The sequence below is a fragment of the Solanum verrucosum genome, unplaced genomic scaffold (genome assembly GCF_900185275.1).
Source record: "Solanum verrucosum unplaced genomic scaffold, falcon-dt-bn FXZP01000277.1, whole genome shotgun sequence".
Taxonomy (NCBI): Eukaryota; Viridiplantae; Streptophyta; class Magnoliopsida; order Solanales; family Solanaceae; genus Solanum; species Solanum verrucosum.
The window spans coordinates 1,910,413-1,929,829 of NW_026019945.1; the positions used below are offsets into that span (position 1 = coordinate 1,910,413).

A 19,417-nucleotide genomic window follows, 5' to 3' on the forward strand; every position below is an offset into this window, starting at 1 on the left:
TATTTTGTGTCATAAATTATATTATACCAAAAGAGAAAAGATAGCATATTTTTGTAATAAATAATTGAGCACCTAACATGCTATTGACTTCTAACATGATATAAATAAATATAAAATCTTCTAGTAATTATTTTTTTAACAATGTTTAATATGTACGGAAAAGATAATACCTTAAATATCCCCAACAATTATTTGTAAGGTATTTGGGTATTGATTATTTTAATATATGATTGTGATAAGATAATATTCCATCAAACAACTCATTAATTATTTGTAAGGACTTGGGAAATTGTCTTTCACCTTGAAATGTTTGTATCTATTGTGCGTTGCTAATTAGATGATAAGGCATTTAGCTATTTTAAGACCGTTAAAATTATTCTCTTTGTCTATAATTATTTGAAAGAAATATTATTATATGATTATTGAAAAGAAATATTACAATTCTTTGTTTGATTAAATAATTGATTTTTTCTTGTTTGCATCAGTTTTGAGTTATTGTTTAATGCCCAAAGACGACCTCAAAAGAAAAAAAATCTTATTCGTCGGAGAGATTGGAACCGAAAAAGATTAGGTTCCGCACATATGAGATAGACAGAAGTATGAGACGAGCAGTTTCGATCTGATAATCGTCTTCTTTGTTCGAAAAAATGCATAGTGAAAAGGAATGCTAGTCGGCTCGGTAAAGTTATAGCCCAAAAAAAGAAGATCCAGAGTGATTCCCCACCTATCTTGCCAGCCATCAAGGGCCCAATGAATGAAACGCTCGTTCATCCCCTGATTGCTAAATAACGACTCACTTTAACCTCAGAGTCAGCCGTCGAGGACCTGACGATCGATAAACGACGACTCACTTTCACCTCAAAACAACTCGAACAGTTGTCCACTAGTCATTTGCCCTGAGGAAACAACTCGAGCAGTCTATCACTAGCCGTTTGCCCCAATCCTCAGAGCTTTTTTATTTTTTAATCTCGTAAAGATGTTAAAGTACCTTTTATCACAAACAAGTAAATATCATTACACACATCACCACTTAAAAAAAGTACACTTAGTATTATGAAGTCGTCAAGACTAAACATTTGAACTTCAACCATATATAATTTCAGACACATAAATTAAATAACGATGTCCAAATAAGTTTCTTTTTTGAATTTATATTTAGTACTGCTCTAAGTGGGCCTTTGACAAAGATAACCCCTCACTGTCAAAACTTACCCACAAGTTTCAATTCTTGAAGCGTAAGGGGCACACCATGTGTTTAGTTGAGTAAATTTAGTAAAGAGATTGCATCATTACACATTATTATTATTAGAATTATTAGTCTAATGTATCAATTAAAATAGTCTTATTCTTTTTATAATGAACATAATAATCAAAAAAGCAGTACTGGATTCAGTGCATTGTAATTGCTCTTTGATAAGGACATAAAGAAACATAAATTTATTACAATATCAAGTGCTAAAGTTTGACCTACATTATTATTATTTTTAAAAAAGTTCTCTGAATTGGCATATTCTTGTTAGATTATTTTAAAAGCTGTGTCATTTAATAAATATAGGTACATCTGAGAATTTTTTGCAGTTGTTCTCTGCCCCTTGTCTGGTTTTTCTCTATGGGACAGAACCAAGTCTTATAAGTGGCTTTTTATTGGAATAAAAAGACATTTTTATCCAAAGGGTATAATAACAACCCTCCACAACAACATTTGTAAATCGAGATGGAAAAGAAATGCTTTTTGGAGCAATTATTCTTTTTCCATTTCTTTATGCTTTTCCTCCCTTGATAAGAAGAAAATCTATCGAAAACAATCTCTTTACTCTGTAAAAATAAGCATAAAATTTGCATACATTCTACGTTCTCCAAACTCCACTTACGAAACTAAGTTGAAAGATGGTTATCAAGAGAGTTTAAACCCTCTGATAGTTCTACTTCTAATTTTTCTGACTGCTACATATCAGCAGAGTATGAAAAAAAAGATAAAACTCAATTTCTCCAATTGTAAAACAAGACATAATGCATAAAACTTCATGTAAAACACACAAAATAACAGACATTGGAACTTGATCAATGCATGTGTAACTTTCTTTCCCAAAAAACCCAAACTTGTTATAAAATATTTTCCCTATCCTTGTTTCATATGACTGAGTCAGCTATATCACATATAGTAGATTTACAATGCTTGATTCCTTTTGAATTAAAAACAATCACAAAATCATCTACCAAGCACCTATGCCTATCCCCCACAAAATAAATGACAAAAAAGGGGTAAAGGGTCCATCGCTAAGTTAACTGTTTACCTGTTCCACTAGTCAGATTCCACTACTTCAGAAAGACTTGTGACCTAAATGAAAAAAGAAGTTCCAACTGATTTACATGAATCTGCAGAATTTGTTACAAAAAATAACTGATCCAAGAAGTGTACTAAAGCATGGTGTTGCACTTGTAAAAGGAACCAAAAATTGTAGCGCCGGATCCACAGCTAATGCTTGCAAAATATCTGCTTGTTGGAAACTGCATCACATACACATACAATAAGAAGCTAATAAGCATTAAAATGTTAGTATCAGGTCTACACACCATCTTAAATGCTCTTTAACAGACAAGGGCTTGTAAAATGCAATACTGCAGCACTACCAAGTGTCTAAAATTGTCAACTGATTTCATTTTTAAGCGAGCAGAATATTTTTGACACATGAAAGATGAAAAAGAAAATCACACTAATCTTGCAGTGCAAGACATGAGTTTGATATCGATTTAGGTGAAGTTACTTGCTGCATCAAGAAGTGTAAGTGCAACATGAAATTCTTCAAAGTCCAAGTATAATGACATATATAACTTTAGTTAAATTGGCGGCTTCTTGACTAGCTGAAAGACTTGAAAAAACAAATTTCGACAGGCTCCAAAAGTAGATTTACATATTGCAGTTACTCGTGCTTTCAACTCCTTGTGATGTTTCCACTCGTAAAGGTCCAAAGAGGTTCTAGTTCAACAATTTCCTCGCTGCACTGTGCTATTTAGAATAAGAAATTCGGTGAATGTACATCCTAACTAGAGAAACCAGATTTCATAAAGCGATTCCCATTAATCAATCTATAATGGTAATCTAATTTCACAGTCTCATGTGCAGAATATCAGTTAAGTTGCCGAAAGATGGAACAAACGGGTCTGGATATAATTTTCCAGTCAAACCTCAACTCTATTAACATGGTGAGCTTTTGGTGCAAGCACATGCAAATCTTTTTCTACTATATAAAGAGACATATTTTCATCTGGTGACCACAGATACACAAAATATTATCATCATTATAAAAGAATGAGACTATTTTGATTAATATGTAACAGTAATTATAATAATTAACGATGCATATTGCAATTACTCTGGCCTCAACTCCTTGAGGAAAGAAGAATTCTTTGATGTTTCCAGTCGTAAAAGTCCAAAGAGGTTCTAGTTCAAGAATTTCTTCGCAACACTGCCTTTTAAAATAAGAAACCCTGTGAATGTGAATCCTAACTCCTAACTAGAACAAACCGGATATTCAATAAGAGATTACCCACCATCTATTTTTAATGGTGATCTAATTTGATACATTAGTCTCATGTGCAGAAGTTCAGTTAAGTTGCTGAAAGATGGAACAATCGGGTCTGAATATAATTGTCCAGTCAAACATTAGCTTTATTAACACGGTGAGCTTTTGGTGCACGCACAGGCAAATCTTTTTATACCATAAAGAGACCTATTTTCATTCGGTGGACCATAGATACACAAAAATAGAAATAGACAAGAGATCTTACTTTGACCTGGACAGCATATGTGCAAAATGTGATTTTCAAGTAGTAGCTACTAAGCTAAAATTCATTCCTGGATAGATGTACTTCTATGTTAGTCTGAAACATTCATAACCCTTCCTTTTTTGTAATCCCAACTTATAACTAGCTCCTAGCAACTTGAAAGTAACTCATGTATAATCCACCGAAGACGGACCTTCTGAAAATGACGAGAAACTCATCATGCTTTCTTAGTAAAACTCAAGTTCATATCTCAAGGGGTAGAATCTGGGCTTTTAAACTCATTACTGCACTGAGAAGTCTGATTCAGATATTTAGCTAGTAAATCGAATTATGAACCAAAGCAGAAGAAAAAAAAACAAATGCCACAGTTCTGCATAGAAAGAAAAATGACAAGGAAAACTAATAAGCTTCTTGATGGAAAAGGAACTCACATGTAAAAGCTCTTTTAGGTTTACATAAACTTGATAGCACAAGACACTGATCCTCCGTGCCCACTCCGCAGTTGATCTTCAACTTCCTTTTGCTTCTTTAGGTCCCCAAAAGGTCTCTTTGAACAAACTATGTTCAGCTTCTCCAAAACTAATGCAATTTCCAGCAAATTTCTTAAAAAAGAAATCTCTGTATCATTACCATGAAAATTGCTGTATTTCACTGTCTTGAGACTAGACAAGAAACAGGGTGGTACAGATCTCAAGTTCCAGTCATCTTCACAAAGGTGCATGCAGGGGTCAAGTCCCTGAATGGTATGAAAAATAGAAAAGAACTCATGTGAATTGAAAAAAAATTATAAACAAGTCCACAATGCCAAAGCTATCTACCTCAGAAAAATGAAGCGATTGCAACTTTGGAAGACATTGGAGCAGTTCCTTCAATGGTCCAATGGAATGATTTTCAAGTTCCATACTCAGCTCCAAATGCGTCAAGTTATAAAATATTGGAAGTCGGTCTTTCTCTATATCAGCGATGAAGAGAGACTTTGCCAAGCAACAAGGTGGGATCACAGAAAAGGAAAAAAAGAAAAAACATCAGTACTGCATATTTAGACATTCAACATTCTAGACTGTGATGTTCTGTAGCTAATTTCCGTTAGGTTAGTAATTACCTCAATAGCCCTGCTAGATATTCTCGCAGCACTAATCTTGTGTAGCCCTCTAAAGAGCTTAACAGCACGAAAAGCAATTTGATTTCTCTTCTCATACAGAATTGGGATGTGAATTGATGCATTGACTGAGGAAGATAGATTATACAAACATATCTCATTTGAGAGATAACCACTGTACTTGAGGAAAGTAAGACTTGCTGCATCAATCTTGATTTTGCAGCCATTTAGATCATCAGTGGAGCCAAAGAAAGGCAAATCGTCGATTATCAAACTCTTTAATGAAGAGATTGAAATTGCAACTAGCTTCAAGTTCATCCATTCACAATCTAATATAGCCAACTCCCGAAGCATAGGGCAGCTAGATAACAGCCTCTGGGTTGAGCTATCATCCCGAAATGTGACAAGACATAGGTGCAAGGTCTTAAGGAAAGGAAAACAAGTACTAGTAGGTAGTTCAAGAACACAATTCATTTCAAGTTTTAGAGAAGTAAGTGTCTTGCTACTGAAAACACATTGAGGCAACATAAAAGGTTCTTCTACAAAAAGACAGAGATCAAGATCTTGAACATTATGCCTAATGACAATTGAAAGCCATGAACAGACATGAGAGGCACTGAAGCAAACACGGCAGGAAAGGCGAAACTTTTTTATGTCTGATTCTTCTCGAAGTTGAAGAAATCTGTGAACAAAGTGCATGAAAGTAGTGACCTTCATCGGATAACCAAAAACCCTACTTGAGTAGAGAAATGAATCATCAAAGTCAATGTTTTCAACACAAGTCCAAAGATTCTTCCACCTTGTTGAAAGTATACATGTGCCCACAACTTCTCTGGTAGGAAGATATGAAAGAATGTGAAGAAGAATGGAATCATGTAAATTGCTGATCTTATCTTCTCCGCCTTCGGGGTTATGCACTTCCAAAGCAGTATGCCGTTTGAAGCTGTTAATTGTGTGCCACCTACTCCCTGGACAAGGAAAAAAGCAGTTAGTAGATGGAACTTAGCAGTAAATGGGCAAACACAAATGCAAGTTGAAGCATAAGATTCTCATTAGTTAACGTGTGGAAATCAAACTAAAGAAGACTAGGATCTGTAACACCATCAATGAATTACTAAGCGCGACAATCAAAGTATTTAAAACTTAGTAAAACCATCCAAATCCTAGAAATGAGACATATTCATTATCAGCCTAATGCATTAGAAGCCTCACGACTGAATCATGCCCTTCAACTGAAATTGACCCTCTTCCCCAAGACCCCAAACAGAAGAAGGAAACAACATGATTTATATGTGATAATACCGACATTAAATTAAACCCACTTGGTCATTGTTCGACAGAGATTAGGGGTAGTTTATTCGATCCAAAACTTCAGTTCAGACAAAGGCCAGTGTAGCTGAGCCGAGGGGCAAGTCAGCCCAAACAATGAGACAAAGGCCAGTTCAACTGAGTTGAAAACAACACCTCTACACCTTACGCAAGCCTATCAACTAGATAATGATTTTGAGTCTTCACAACAACAAGTTAAAACGGGTCTGAATCAATTAGATTAGCATGACTGTGATCATACCTTTAGCTAACTAAGCCCAGGTAGCTACGTCGTAGAATCAATCAAGGTCCAAGTTACCATGGAAATAGTTATTGTGTTTGACCAAGTCCAAAGAAACTTATAGGCAAAGGATCTAGTTAGAAACTAACTTACTTATAGGCAAAGGATCTAGTTAGAAACTAACTCCCCAAGGAGTGAGGGACAAGGAACAAACCAGTTACTTATACGATAAGTATCAACCATCCCCATAATATGTGGGCATGATCCACTTATACAAAACTTAAGGAGCAAGTCTAGAAGAAAATAAAAAAGATAGTCAGGGTAGCTTAATTTCCTTTTCTAAATCTACAATATATATATAAAATGATCGACACTTTTACAGTAGGTAACGAGGCATCCAACACAACACATCCACAACTCTTATTATCCTTTTTTGTCAATCCAATTCAATGTAGTTTATTTTAGTTCAATTATGCTTTCATGTTATATCCAGGTTTTACATCTTTTTAAGCTTTCCTGAAAGTTCAAGCCCTCACTCCTTGTTTGGATGGTTGTTATCCATTGTAATGTTGTACTATTAGTTTAAATATAAGGTTTGTTTTGATTAAGTTTTATCGTATCGTATTGCTAAATCCATCGTTAGGTAACGGCGAAATGTCCTATTTAGTGCAACGACCGATTTGGTGTGATCACATCATTACCTTATTTCTTCTTCTCATTTTGTCTTTACTTATTATTTAATAATCTTGTTTATCCTTTACCTTAACTTTTTATAGTAGTTCTACCTTGTACCATAGTTTTTTTTTTGTAGGTTTATCCTTCAAATTATTGATGTGTGACATTTTATAACGACGGAAAATGACACGATCCATCCAAACATTGTACTTATTAAAATAATACAGTACGATATATTATGAAACAATACGTAACATCCAAGCAAAGTGTAAATATCATTAATTAGCTTCTATAAAAGTGGTCCAACTTGTACTTGCTAGTATTTACCATTAAGAGCTCCATTAGAGTCCCACGATGATTCAGGAAATGGGTTGTTGTCTACTAATGAACAAAACTATAGGGTTGAGTTAGACCTAAAGTTCATTTATTTACATGATACCAGAGCTAGACCCATCACTACTCTTAATTTACCTATTGTTGCGATCCTATGCCATGTTATCCATGCTCCACACGTTCGGACTTGAGTATGCATTGGTGTTAGAGTCAATCCACATTGATCGAGGGAATGATTATTTTTTTCTTGAACAATCCTCACATTATAAGCTAGATTTTGGAGTTAGGCCAAATGTCCATTTCTAGTCAACGGGTAGTCTTTCCCATGTGGATCATTGCAAATTTTGGGAATCATTAATATGTGATTCGACTACACAACACAACTAACTAAGCCCGGTGTCCTAGGAACTTTTTTTTGAATCAGTAGTCATCTTAGCCAACAAAAGATTAGATGTATACCAACAACAACAACATAGCAAGTGTATTTCTGAAAGACCCGCGCATTGTTTCTGAAAAATCCTCGACTCAAGTAGCGCATAACAAAGCCATTTGGAAAGGAAATAACCAAAGTAAAGAAGACATGACAGATAATATGCAAAACATTAAATAGTAGCTACAGCAAATAATGCAATAAGCTTAGCACTAGAAACAATAGATAATAACAAAAAACTACGAGAACAGTGATAATACTACTGATAGCTAGATGTACACAAAGAGAACCAAAATAAAAAAGTGTCGAATGAAAACTAGGGATAATAATAGCTAAAGAGACTTTACACCCAAAAAAATCGAATGAAGTGACAAATGCCAAAAGATAAATATTAACTACGTTTGATACATCAACAACATCAGAAGCCATAACCACAACGGAAACCGAAAGAGGTTACGATACACTAAAAGAGAAGCAAAAAGGAGCTCACTAGAGACGATTGTGGCCATTTAAGGAATGAGAACTCGGAAACTGAAGCTTTTGGTAGCAAAAGTAGACAATAAATGTGGAACCACGGCGACCGATAACCGACGTTACCGGCGAAATTTGATCATCGGAGAAGTACTGAACACGACAATCCCGACTCTCTGTGTCACTGGTGTGTGTATAAAGTGAATAGTCCTTTCAGTTGCAAATCCTACTTCCTACACGTGGATGGACCTTATTTGTTTATTTTTTTTAATTAATGACATATAGATTGAATGCTTTTTTTTTTTCTGTTTGAAGAGAGAAAAAAGTAAGTATTTGAAAGTTGAAATTGTATTTAGACACGTATTTTTACTTAAAAGAAAATTGAAATATTGTGAGTAGAAAAACTTTCACTCAAAAAAATGGTTTTGATTTTGATCGATTTTTTGAATTTTAAAAACTTTTCTTCGATAACAATAAATTCAGTGTAGTCTCAAAAATGAAATTTGGAAGGTATGACATACGCATATCTCTATTTGTAGAGTAGAGAAGTTATTTTTCATAAATTTCAACTTAAAAGAATATTAGTGATGCAAGAAAATACAAAAAAATAAAATAGAGACAACAAACATGTAATAAACAAATGAAGCAACAAATATTAATACAACATCAGAAAGAAAGTAACTATATATGATACCTAAATTATACTACTAAGAATAAACCACATACTGTTATAATCTTTGATATCCATATTTTTCTTTTAAAAATCACGTCATCCGTCAGCTTGAAGCTATGATGTGTCATGTATATTCACATCTCCAAGTTTCTTTTCGACCTACCTCTACCTTTCCTAACTCTTGCTATATTTAACGTCTCACACCTCTTCACTAGCCAATTTCACACCTCCTCTTGACATGTCTGAAACATCTCGATCTAAATTCACTCACATACAAAAACTAATAAAAAATTCCAAGTACATAAATAAAATAAAAAAGGACAAAAATTTGTAATGCAAAATAAAAAAGAAAGTAACTATATATATGATACCTAAATTATACTACTAAGAGTACGGTAATACTCAGTTACATACTATTATAATCTTCGATCTCCATACTTTTTCTTTTTAAAATCACGTCATTTGTTGGCTTGAAGCTATGACATGTTATATTCACATTCCCAGGTTCTTTTTTGACCTACTATCTTTCCTAACTCTTGCTATATTTAACCTCTCACACCTCTTCACTAGCCAATCTCATACCTCTTCTTAACATGTCTAAAACATCTCGATGTGGCTTCACTCGTATACAAAAACTAATAAAAAATTCAAGTACATAAATCAAAGAAAATAGGACAAATATTTGTAATGAAAAATAAAAGCTGCGCATCCGGGGAATCGAACCCCGGTCAGTACCGTGGGAGGGTACTATGATACCACTACACCAGATGCGCCTTTGTGGTCCACTCGAGCCTCTTTACACATTACTTAATTAGTAACACATGCAAAATGGAAGTAATATTTATTATAGTTTCAATAACAATATAAATTAGCGTTTTTTAAGTAACAATTGAGATTTGATTCATAATAAAATAATATCTAAAAGGACGTTACTTTTTTTGGGTGGGGAAGAGATACAATGAGATCCGAACTCTCACTACTAAAGTGAAGGGGTAGACAGCTCTCCAATTGAGCTATATCTCACATATCGTCATGAATCATACTACATACAAATTTATACTCAATTATAAAAAGTTATTTCAAAACAATAAACATTACTATAAATCAAAATGTCATTTGTTATCATACGCGTACTAATATATAATATACGATATGAATTAAACGTCTGGAAAAACTTTAATTTATACAGAAAAATATACTAATCGGTTGGCAATATTTAGGGGTCATTTGATTGATAAGTCAATGGATTGTACAAATTATGAGATGTTTTATCATATTTGGTACAATTTTTAATTTTGGGGATTAACAATTATGCACACATCACAATTGTGTTATTAATTTTATATTATGATTTAGAAAATACGTGGTCACTTTGATGTCTTAGTAAGCATATAATTATGCAAGCAATAAAATAGACATTTGTGAAGAACTTTTAAAATAACAAATAAAAAAAAGAATATTATATTTACATGCTTTTGTTTCATATTCTTTTCTTTATTTCTTCTAGTGTTTAGAGTCGTTACTATCATGTAATTCTATGAAAAAGTAAGGTCAACATCGATATTTATTTGCAAGAATTTTTATTTTATAAAATTTGTCAGGGTAATTTTGAAGTGATATAGCTAAAGATCATTTTCTTGTTACAAGAGGAAAAAATGATGTTTTCTACCAAACAAGCTCCAATAGTTGTCATTTGAGCAATAGACTAGTCTAGTACTTTCGTAGATTATTAAATTCTTCCGTACAATTTTGTTTTGCTAAATAATCTCCAATACCATTTTTCGAGGGTCTGTTTAGAAGAGAACCTATATCTTGTTAATTCAATAATTTTTATTAAATATTTGAAAACATCTTTAAATTTAGTTTAAATTATTAGTTTCATTCCCGAATAAATGACAACCTTGATTAGTTGAGCTTAAACATATTCCTAAATTCTGGCTATATTTAAAAATATTTTTAATACTTCTCTCGACTTTTTAGTAAGAGCCCTATACTCCTACAAAATTTTGAGACTACTTGCTATGTCAAGTGATTGATCGGAAGTGTATTTAAATTTAATTACTCAAGTAGAGAAGTGGTTTTAAGACTGTCAATAGTACAATAACGAAACTAATAATTTCGTCAAGTATACTTCTCTCTTATTCTTACTACACTAATCAACTACTAAATTACAAATAATTTCTACATAATTAGTACAAATATTACTAAAATCAACATTAATACATCATATTCAACATTATTTTTATACGATCTACCAACTACTCGCTTAGTACCATCCATACTTGAGGCAATGAACATGATAAACATGGCCATTAATTAATCTGGTCCCTCTTTATGATTTGTGAGGACCCAATTTACCCACAAGATTAATAACCCGACCCAACACTTTTCGGGTCCCATCTTCTTCAGATTTTTATAATTTCGTTTAGATTCAGCAACTCACAAAATAAATAAAAATTTGCAACACATACAGTGCTGGTACCGCTTGAAACGCCTGCGGGAAATACACACATAAACTCTCCCGCAGATACAGCTGAATCCTCCCAATTCTCGAGACATCTATAAGAAATTCCATTGAAATTCAGCATTTCTATCTGTTTTTCTTCGTCGGAGATTTTGCAGATCTGTTCGTTGATTCATACATTTGCAGTATTAGCTTTGCCGTTTTTGTAGAAAGCTCAATAATCATGGTGTCCACTTCTAAGATCAAATCCGTTGACTTTTACAGGTTTCTGCTTGATTTTTCATTTTTTTTTTGCCCGCGTTTGTGTGTTTTTGTTGTTTAGATTGTTGTATAGACTTGTTTTAATTTTTATTGCAGGAAAATTCCTCGAGATTTGACAGAGGCATCATTATCTGGTGCTGGATTGTCCATCGTAGCAGCACTTTCCATGATGTTTCTCTTTGGAATGGTTAGAACTCAAAATGCTTCACCTTCATTAGTAATTAAGTTCAATTGTTGAAGCAAACTCTCTACTAGCTCTAAGATAGATATGTAATCCTAAATTCTGCTGCAGTTATATCGGTATTGTTACATTTGGTTTTGAGTCCTGTAATCAGAAGCAATGGTGATTGGTGGTTGTTTATTTGTCAGCTGTATTGACTAGCTCCTTATCAGGGAAGTAGTTTTATGTTAATTGTGTTTATTACTTGTAGGAACTAAATAACTATTTGACAGTGAGCACCACCACATCTGTTGTTGTTGATAAGAGTTCTGATGCGGAATTCTTACGAATTGATTTTAATATGAGGTAAGATTCTGAAACATTTAGGGAAAGAATATTCAGTTTCCTTTTTTTTTTTTTTTTTCTGTAATACCGTCTACTTGATGCATATGCCAAAGATAGATATTATCCATTTCTAAGATGGAATCACTTTTGTTTAACATTCTTTCATACTTGGTTTTTGTTAAACACAAGTGATGAGACTATATGTGAAAAAAAGTAAAAACTGGGAGATAGCAAGCAGTTGATTACATATTAATGAAGCACTTTGCTGGATTATTTATGTCAGCATGATACAATTGTTTGGGAGTCTTTCTTGTTTCTGTTCAGATTGTTTCAGGATGTCTCATGTTTTTTCATTTTGATTTTCTAGTCAGGCATTCCCTTCTATGATGTTGTATTAACCATGCAACCCATTTCTTTAAGTTTGTCCATAACACTTTGCTGAACTTACCTTGCAGTTTCCCGGCATTGTCTTGTGAATTTGCATCAGTGGATGTGAGTGACGTCTTAGGAACAGTAAGTTTCAACTTGTTTCCTATGGACTCTATAATGTGGCAGTAAAAAATGCCTTAAGTAATTTTCACTATCTAAAAATTTAGTTAAGAACTTCTTATGAGGCACTTGTTTTAGAATACCTGTTCAGGTTTTGAAAAATATGTCCTGTTCAATTAGGCTGTGTGTTTCACTTTGTTCTTGATCCCTTTTGTCCCTATCTAGTCTATTGTCCTTGGTGACTCTGAAACAATGTGTTCCTTTCACATTGGCTATTTCTTCTCCCATCCGTCTCATAAAAGAAAAGAGTGTGTGTGTGGGGGGGGGGGGGAGGGGGGGTTACGGGAGCATGATCACCAATTGAACTTCTGTAGGGGAACATGCAGCTGTTCTCCATTTAGTCATGATCCTAGCTAATGAACTGCCTTAGTAGAATATAACTTTTTTTAGATGGCCAATAGGCAATAGGTGCAACTAGTTCTGTAAAGTGGGTTGTCCCCTCCAGCTGGTGCTTTAAAGTCCATTATTGTATATTAACCTTTTATAACTCAGTTTTTAGGATTGAGGTGGTCTTTGGGACTCTATATCTTCTAGGAGCTATTCTCTTGTATTTGTTGTATGCTTCTTCTTCTTTATCCTTAATGCTTGCCCCTAGGGGGAGGTGTCGGATGAGTAGTGTACTTTTAATTACTCAATACATTTGTTTTCCCGAGATAGTTTTGGAATCAATATAATTCTTGTTTGACAGGCTATGGATATTCATGAAGAAGAGATTTTCTTAGGGCCCACAAGGGATATGTATCTTATGTTGATATTCCGCAATTAGTGTTCAAAAATATGTTCTCATTACTGGTCAGTTGTGACATTATTGATTATTCTGCTACAAATCGCCTAGTGAACTAACTATTGACAAATGATGCAAAATTGTCCCTTTGATTCTAGTTGTGCATGTATGTCATAACATCATGCAGTTTGATGTACTTAGCCATTAGCTTTTTGTTTCTCCCAAAAGTTGTTAGTGTTTAACAGATTTGTATATATTAATTAATATCAGAATAGGTTGAACATAACCAAAACAGTACGCAAGCATTCCATTGACAAAAACTTGAGACCTACTGGCTCTGAGTTCCATTCAGGCGCAACTGCAACAGAACTCAAACATGATGCGGAAGATGATGAGGAGTATGGTGAAGGATCTGTTTCCTTAAATGGACACAGTTTTGATAGAGTTACTCACCAGTGAGTTATTAGCTATACACTAGTCATTGTTTTCACTCCATTAATGTTCATCTCTTTATTCTTATACTTATCGACACTCTTTTTTGCAGTTACCCAATTTTGGTTGTAAATTTCTTTGCTCCTTGGTGCTATTGGAGCACCCGGCTGGTAGTTGTCTATTCAACCAAACTGCTACTTTCCTCACTTCTTGTTTCTGGTTGTAGGCTAAGTTAAACAGAAAGTTTTAAGATATATATGACTTGCTTTGCTACCAACAAGTGTGGATTTGCTGTCTGAGGATGGGTTATTGATGTCCTATCTTTCTCATAGTGATCTGGAAACAGGATAATTTAAGTGTTTTGTGTATCAATATGCACTTACCAGTGCCTTTTTTCTTGTTTTGATGTATACTATATGCCTAAAGGATGCAACGAAGAAATGGATCGGGGTAAAAAGACAGCGTACTCTTTGTAATAGCTAATAAGAATGGAAACCAGATTATTTAATTAAATATACAGGAGCTTAACTAGCTATAGTTTAATAAAAGGTCTTAGATTTGGCAGTTATCTATGACAGGAAAGTAGTTAAGCAATGTGTTTATAGCTTATATGAAGAACTCTAATTTTATGACTCTTAAGTCCTAATTTCTATCCCCAAAAAGTAAGAACAAAGGATTCTTATAGTCCTAAATTAGAAGCAACTCTAAAATTCTAAGAGTGACCTCCTCATAAGGGGCAATGACTTTAGGGAACCACCAGCGAAGGAAACAAAGGTACACAGGCTGGAATCTGCTGAGTCTAATATCTACGACTGAATAAAGAAACGAGAAGTCTTGGTTACTTACAGTTTTTTTTCTGTGTCTGGTGGACATGTACAAAGAATGCACAACAAGAAGTATTTATGCTAATTTAGAAGAGTACTACAACAACATACCCAGTGAAAGAACTCCAAGATGCTCTGTAGCTCAGACTCTTCTAAAATGTTGCAGCTTCCGTGGCGGATCCTTAAAAAAACTTTTGGAGGATTAGTCGACATTTTGAAGAGTCTGAGCAACATAGCCAAGATGTGAGATATCCTAATAGAATGAACACAGAGCATTTTCTCTCAGCTGAGAGAACTCCAAGATGTGAGATCATCAGAGGAAAAAAGATGAAAAAAGGGAAGCAGCTTATTTTTAGATGGGGTTTCAACTCAAATATGTTCTCTTAAGGCTATTTGTTTGGTTAGCCTCTGCTAACCTTTCCCCTGTAGTTAGCTTAGACACCTTTCTGGATTTTGTCATCTCCTTAATTCTATAAGTTTTGTGTGTTCTGGGCTGAGAAATCCTCTTTTGTTGTAATCTTTGCATCCACTGGATGCTTTTAATGACAATTCACTTCATCAAAAAAAGAAAAAAATATAGTTGACCGAAGGATTGATTTTCCATAGAACCCCTGTTCCCTGTAGAATAGCTTATTTTCTTTTTCCTTTTTCTGAAAATAATTTTCCTGTTGTCTCAGAAACCTTCATGGGAGAAAGCAGCCAATATTATAAGAGAGAGGTCCTCTTTGTTGCTTTTATACTTATTACAGCTTCTACCTGAAACAGTATATGCTGAACTCCATCTCATGTCCGAATGGAGCTTCTAGCAATTCCCTGCTGATATGCTGATTCTAGCTTTCATTTTGCAATCATTTTCAGATATGACCGAGAATCGGATGGGCGTATTCTTGTGGCAAAAGTTGATTGCACTGAAGAAGTTGATTTGTGTAGAAGGTACTACTTGAGTGAAAAATTACTGGTTTAGTGGAGGTTATTGCTGAACCTGTTCGGTAAAACCTTTTTGTCACCAAAAAATTACAATTTTGGTTTAATCATCTTTGTTTCTGTGTTCAAGAAAAGACGGTTAATCTAATTGTTTCCTCACAATCTAAAAAATAGAGAAGAGCAAACTGAGCATCAAATCTTTGATGACATATGTCCGGTGGATTCTCAAACTATGAGAGGTTCAGTTAGTTATGGGGATAGTATTAATGTTACCTCAGCTATCACAGACCTAATACTCAATCTACCTCTTCCTTCAATTCAATTTCTCAATTGCTGCAGTATTGATTCGTTGAAACCGTGACAGTGAACTTGCAAAAAAATAGATATCACCTGAATAATGGAGGAGATTAGGTTGGACTTCATACTATATGCTTTAGTAAGGAGTCCTTGTGTCTTCCCCAAGTAGTTTGATGAAAGTGCTTAGAGGTTTCTTGACTAATGTTCTTTTGGTTTATGAGTTTCTTACTATGATTTCATTTTTATCCGTATGCCTAATAATAAATTTTCAGGAATCACATACAAGGGTATCCCTCCATTCGCATCTTCAGAAAAGGATCCGATGTTAGGTAAACCATTAACTTATCTTTATCACTTATCAACTTGCGCTACTACTAATTAAAATTTTTAAGTTGTTTATGGATTGCTTAATGCCTTTCATATTTTATTGGTTTGACTATGATCCCAAACCATCTTAAATTCAAAAAGAAAAAGAGAAAATCTCCTGGTAGTTCTTCATTATGTTGTTAACTGTAGGCTGTTGTTGTGTGACTACTTCGCATCAATGCTAAGGTGTTAGATTCCCTAGCATGATAACAGGTGCACTTGTTATTTTATATTTGACCCCTTTCCGAAAGTTTTGAACCTTATCAGTGCAACTTTTGGCCATGGAAAGTGCACTGAGATCCCTCTTCTTCATCATTCTATCTTCTGCCTTTTCTTTTAATCTCTATCTGCTTCTACCTTACATGCTGAAAATTTTGAGCGGCATGATAACTTTGTTGAAGTTCATATCTACCCCTTGTTAGTTATAAGCGTAGTAACTCTTGCTGAAGTTGCTACCAGCATTCCAATTTCTGAATAATTAGAGCTGCACATTACCCAGTGTTTTGATGGTGGAGGTAAAAACTAAAAAGGGAAGTAGATAGGTCAATGTTTGTTAACTTACATCATTTCAACTATGATATTTGGCCCATGTACTTGGAAGTTTAATGAATTCAGTTTTTTTTTTAAAGGCCTAAATCTCATTCACATGGTTCTTATAATGTATTTATTGTTTACTATGCTTGCCATGCAGAGACGATCATGGACACCATGATCACGAGTCATACTATGGCGATCGTGATACAGACAGCTTAGTCAAGGTGAGAAAAAATGGGCTTGGATAAGGAAAAGAAGAAAACATTAAAAGAGGAAAACTTAAGGATGGTTAAGATTGAGAAAGAAAACAGAGCTGGTCCACATCATGCTTCCTTTTTTCAATAACAGGGCACAACTGTTTGTACTAATTTTTCACAATGCCATGCGGCAGTTGTGTGGCATTAGATGTTATTGTATCATTTGTATCATGCCATTGAGATGACTGGGATATTTATTCTTCTGCAGATGATGGAAGATTTGGTTGCACCTATCAAGTTGGATTCTCAAATGATTTCTTCGGATAATTCGTCTACCAAGCTGGAAACTGGCTTGAAAAGACCTGCTCCTGTAACTGGAGGATGCAGAATAGAAGGTTTTGTACGTGTTAAGAAGGTACACAAGTTATTAATGGGAACCAGTAAAAAATAAGTGCCCCTGCAGCTGCAACCCAAACTAAAAAAACACAAGGATGATGCTGGAGACAATGAGAAATATGATATGTTTTAAGTAGTTTGAAATATAAACATGGACAGTAAGATTGTTGAAGTGGTCATGCATTATTGTCTTGCTACTCTTAAAATATTCGACAAACTAATATATCTATTTATGTTATGTACTGTTCAGGTTCCTGGAAACCTTGTCATATCAGCTCGTTCAGCTGCTCATTCATTTGATGCTTCTCAGATGAACATGTCACATGTAATTTCTAGCTTTTCATTTGGTAAGACAATAACTCCGAAGGTTATGAGTGATATCAAAATACTGCTACCACATTTGGGTCGAAGCCATGATCGGTTGAATGGTAACTCATATGTTACTAATCCAAGAGATTCCACAGAAAATGTTACTGTAAGCTCCTACTCACCTATTATATCCCTCCTTTTTTTTTTGGATAAGTAATTGTTGGATTGTGTGACCATCTCATCTCAACATTTGAGTTCCTATTTTGGTGGGTTAAGGGTGATTTGGTTTCTTTATATGGTTTTTACTTTTTAGGCAATCCTCACCTCTTGAGCTAGTTATTGGGGTTGAGTTAGGCTCAATGTTCATTTTCTTATCATAATATCAGCTCCAGGACCATCCCAATTAATTGTTTACCCGATGCTGGGCCACTATCTCGTATTGACCACGCTCCAATTGTCAGTACAGGGTGTGCTAGGATGTTGAGTTCCCACATCGGTGTGTTAACGGTGATTGGTCTCTTTGTATGGTCTTGGGCAATCCTTACCTCTTGAGCTTGCTTTTGAGGTTGAGTTAGGTCCAATATCCATTTTCTTTTAATGTTATAATTTTACATTTTGCTGCTTTTACCGACTCCGGTTTATAAAATCTTACTGAAGTATGAAGAAATCTCAATTCTCAGTCACGGTTTCGTCTGCTTCTCCATGAGTTTTTGGGTGTACTTCTATGATATTTTTCAGCTGGTTCATTGATAGAGTTTCAAGGATGACCAGAAAACCTAACTCACCTTTTATCTTTATTGTTGCAGATTGAACATTTTCTTCAAGTGGTGAAAACAGAGGTGATGACAAGATCGTACAAATTAGTTGAGGAGTACGAGTACACAGCACATAGTAGTTTGGTTCATAGTCTTCATATACCAGTAGCGAAATTTCATTATGAGCCATCGCCAATGCAGGTGTTGCATCAGTACATTTCATGATTATGTGATAGAGTTTAATACATCTTATTTTGGTTTCTTATTCTTATTATTTGTCCTTTGCTCTCAGGTCTTGATTGCAGAAAATCCCAAGTCCTTTTCACATTTTCTTACCAATGTCTGCGCTATTATTGGTGGTGTTTTTACGGTCAGTCTCTCCTACTTGCCTCTCCCGCTGTTTCACACCTTCATTCCCCGCTAACAACTTTCTCTGGGTTTTATTTGTGTCATCTTTATTGAAACTCCCCTACATTCGTTCTTTTTTGGCTGGTACAGGTTGCCGGCATACTGGACTCGATTCTGCACAACACAATGAGAATGGTGAAAAAAGTTGAGCTAGGAAAGAATTTTTGAGGAGCGTAGTTTGATGATAGAAATTTAGTTTGTGCACTATAATTATACGCTTTAAAAATATACTATATTAGATATTCTCTTCGTGAAAACATGTTTCTTGCATCGAGAGTTCTGGTGATATCCGCAGTTAAATATGTAGAATGTTGTTTTGGTGTAGGTTCATTCATCAATATGAGCATCAGATTTCTCAAAAATAAGAACTAGTCAACTTGGCTCGTGTATGCAGACCTTACCTACCTCGTGAAGGTAGAGAATCTGTTTCTGAAAGACCCGCGATGTTTCTCTTCT

The 19,417-nt window shown here is 34.6% G+C and overlaps 2 protein-coding genes and 1 non-coding gene across 3 annotated transcripts; 1 reads left to right on the forward strand and 2 right to left on the reverse strand.

The window, feature by feature from the left end:
- Positions 1 to 2,087: 2,087 nt before the first annotated feature.
- On the reverse strand, positions 2,088 to 11,575 carry LOC125807523 (F-box protein At4g22280-like). Its single transcript, XM_049487250.1, has 5 exons — positions 11,488 to 11,575; positions 4,889 to 5,853; positions 4,605 to 4,760; positions 4,218 to 4,522; positions 2,088 to 2,508 (listed from the first exon to the last, which is right to left on the reverse strand). Exons 1-4 carry the CDS (start codon positions 11,573 to 11,575, stop codon positions 4,238 to 4,240), a joined length of 1,494 nt encoding a protein of 497 aa, XP_049343207.1. The 3' UTR covers positions 2,088 to 2,508; positions 4,218 to 4,237.
- TRNAG-CCC (transfer RNA glycine (anticodon CCC)) lies at positions 9,719 to 9,789 on the reverse strand. Its single transcript has one exon. It is a non-coding gene; the product is annotated as a tRNA-Gly (tRNA).
- LOC125839934 (protein disulfide isomerase-like 5-4) lies at positions 11,475 to 19,213 on the forward strand. Its single transcript, XM_049518897.1, has 15 exons — positions 11,475 to 11,744; positions 11,838 to 11,928; positions 12,173 to 12,267; positions 12,702 to 12,759; positions 13,790 to 13,974; positions 14,064 to 14,121; positions 15,453 to 15,493; positions 15,634 to 15,708; positions 16,269 to 16,325; positions 17,054 to 17,120; positions 17,362 to 17,508; positions 17,740 to 17,964; positions 18,605 to 18,754; positions 18,846 to 18,923; positions 19,052 to 19,213. The coding sequence occupies exons 1-15, from the start codon at positions 11,704 to 11,706 to the stop codon at positions 19,127 to 19,129; spliced, it is 1,446 nt and encodes a 481-aa protein (XP_049374854.1). The 5' UTR covers positions 11,475 to 11,703; the 3' UTR covers positions 19,130 to 19,213.
- Positions 19,214 to 19,417: the final 204 nt, after the last annotated feature.

What these genes read in the sequence shown, in the direction of transcription:
- LOC125839934 (XM_049518897.1), top strand. Translation starts at nt 11,704, where the DNA reads ATGGTGTCCACTTCTAAGATCAAATCCGTTGACTTTTACAG. An exon ending in TTTGATAGAGTTACTCACCA is followed by an intron (nt 13,975 to 14,063) that starts GTGAGTTATTAG and finishes TCTTTTTTGCAG; the next exon opens with TTACCCAATTTTGGTTGTAA. An exon ending in GAAGTTGATTTGTGTAGAAG is followed by an intron (nt 15,709 to 16,268) that starts GTACTACTTGAG and finishes ATAAATTTTCAG; the next exon opens with GAATCACATACAAGGGTATC.
- LOC125807523 (XM_049487250.1), bottom strand. Translation starts at nt 11,575, where the DNA reads ATGTCTCGAGAATTGGGAGGATTCAGCTGTATCTGCGGGAGAGTTTAT. An exon ending in TATCTAGCAGGGCTATTGAG is followed by an intron (nt 4,761 to 4,888) that starts GTAATTACTAAC and finishes TGCTTGGCAAAG; the next exon opens with TCTCTCTTCATCGCTGATAT. An exon ending in AATCGCTTCATTTTTCTGAG is followed by an intron (nt 4,523 to 4,604) that starts GTAGATAGCTTT and finishes CATACCATTCAG; the next exon opens with GGACTTGACCCCTGCATGCA.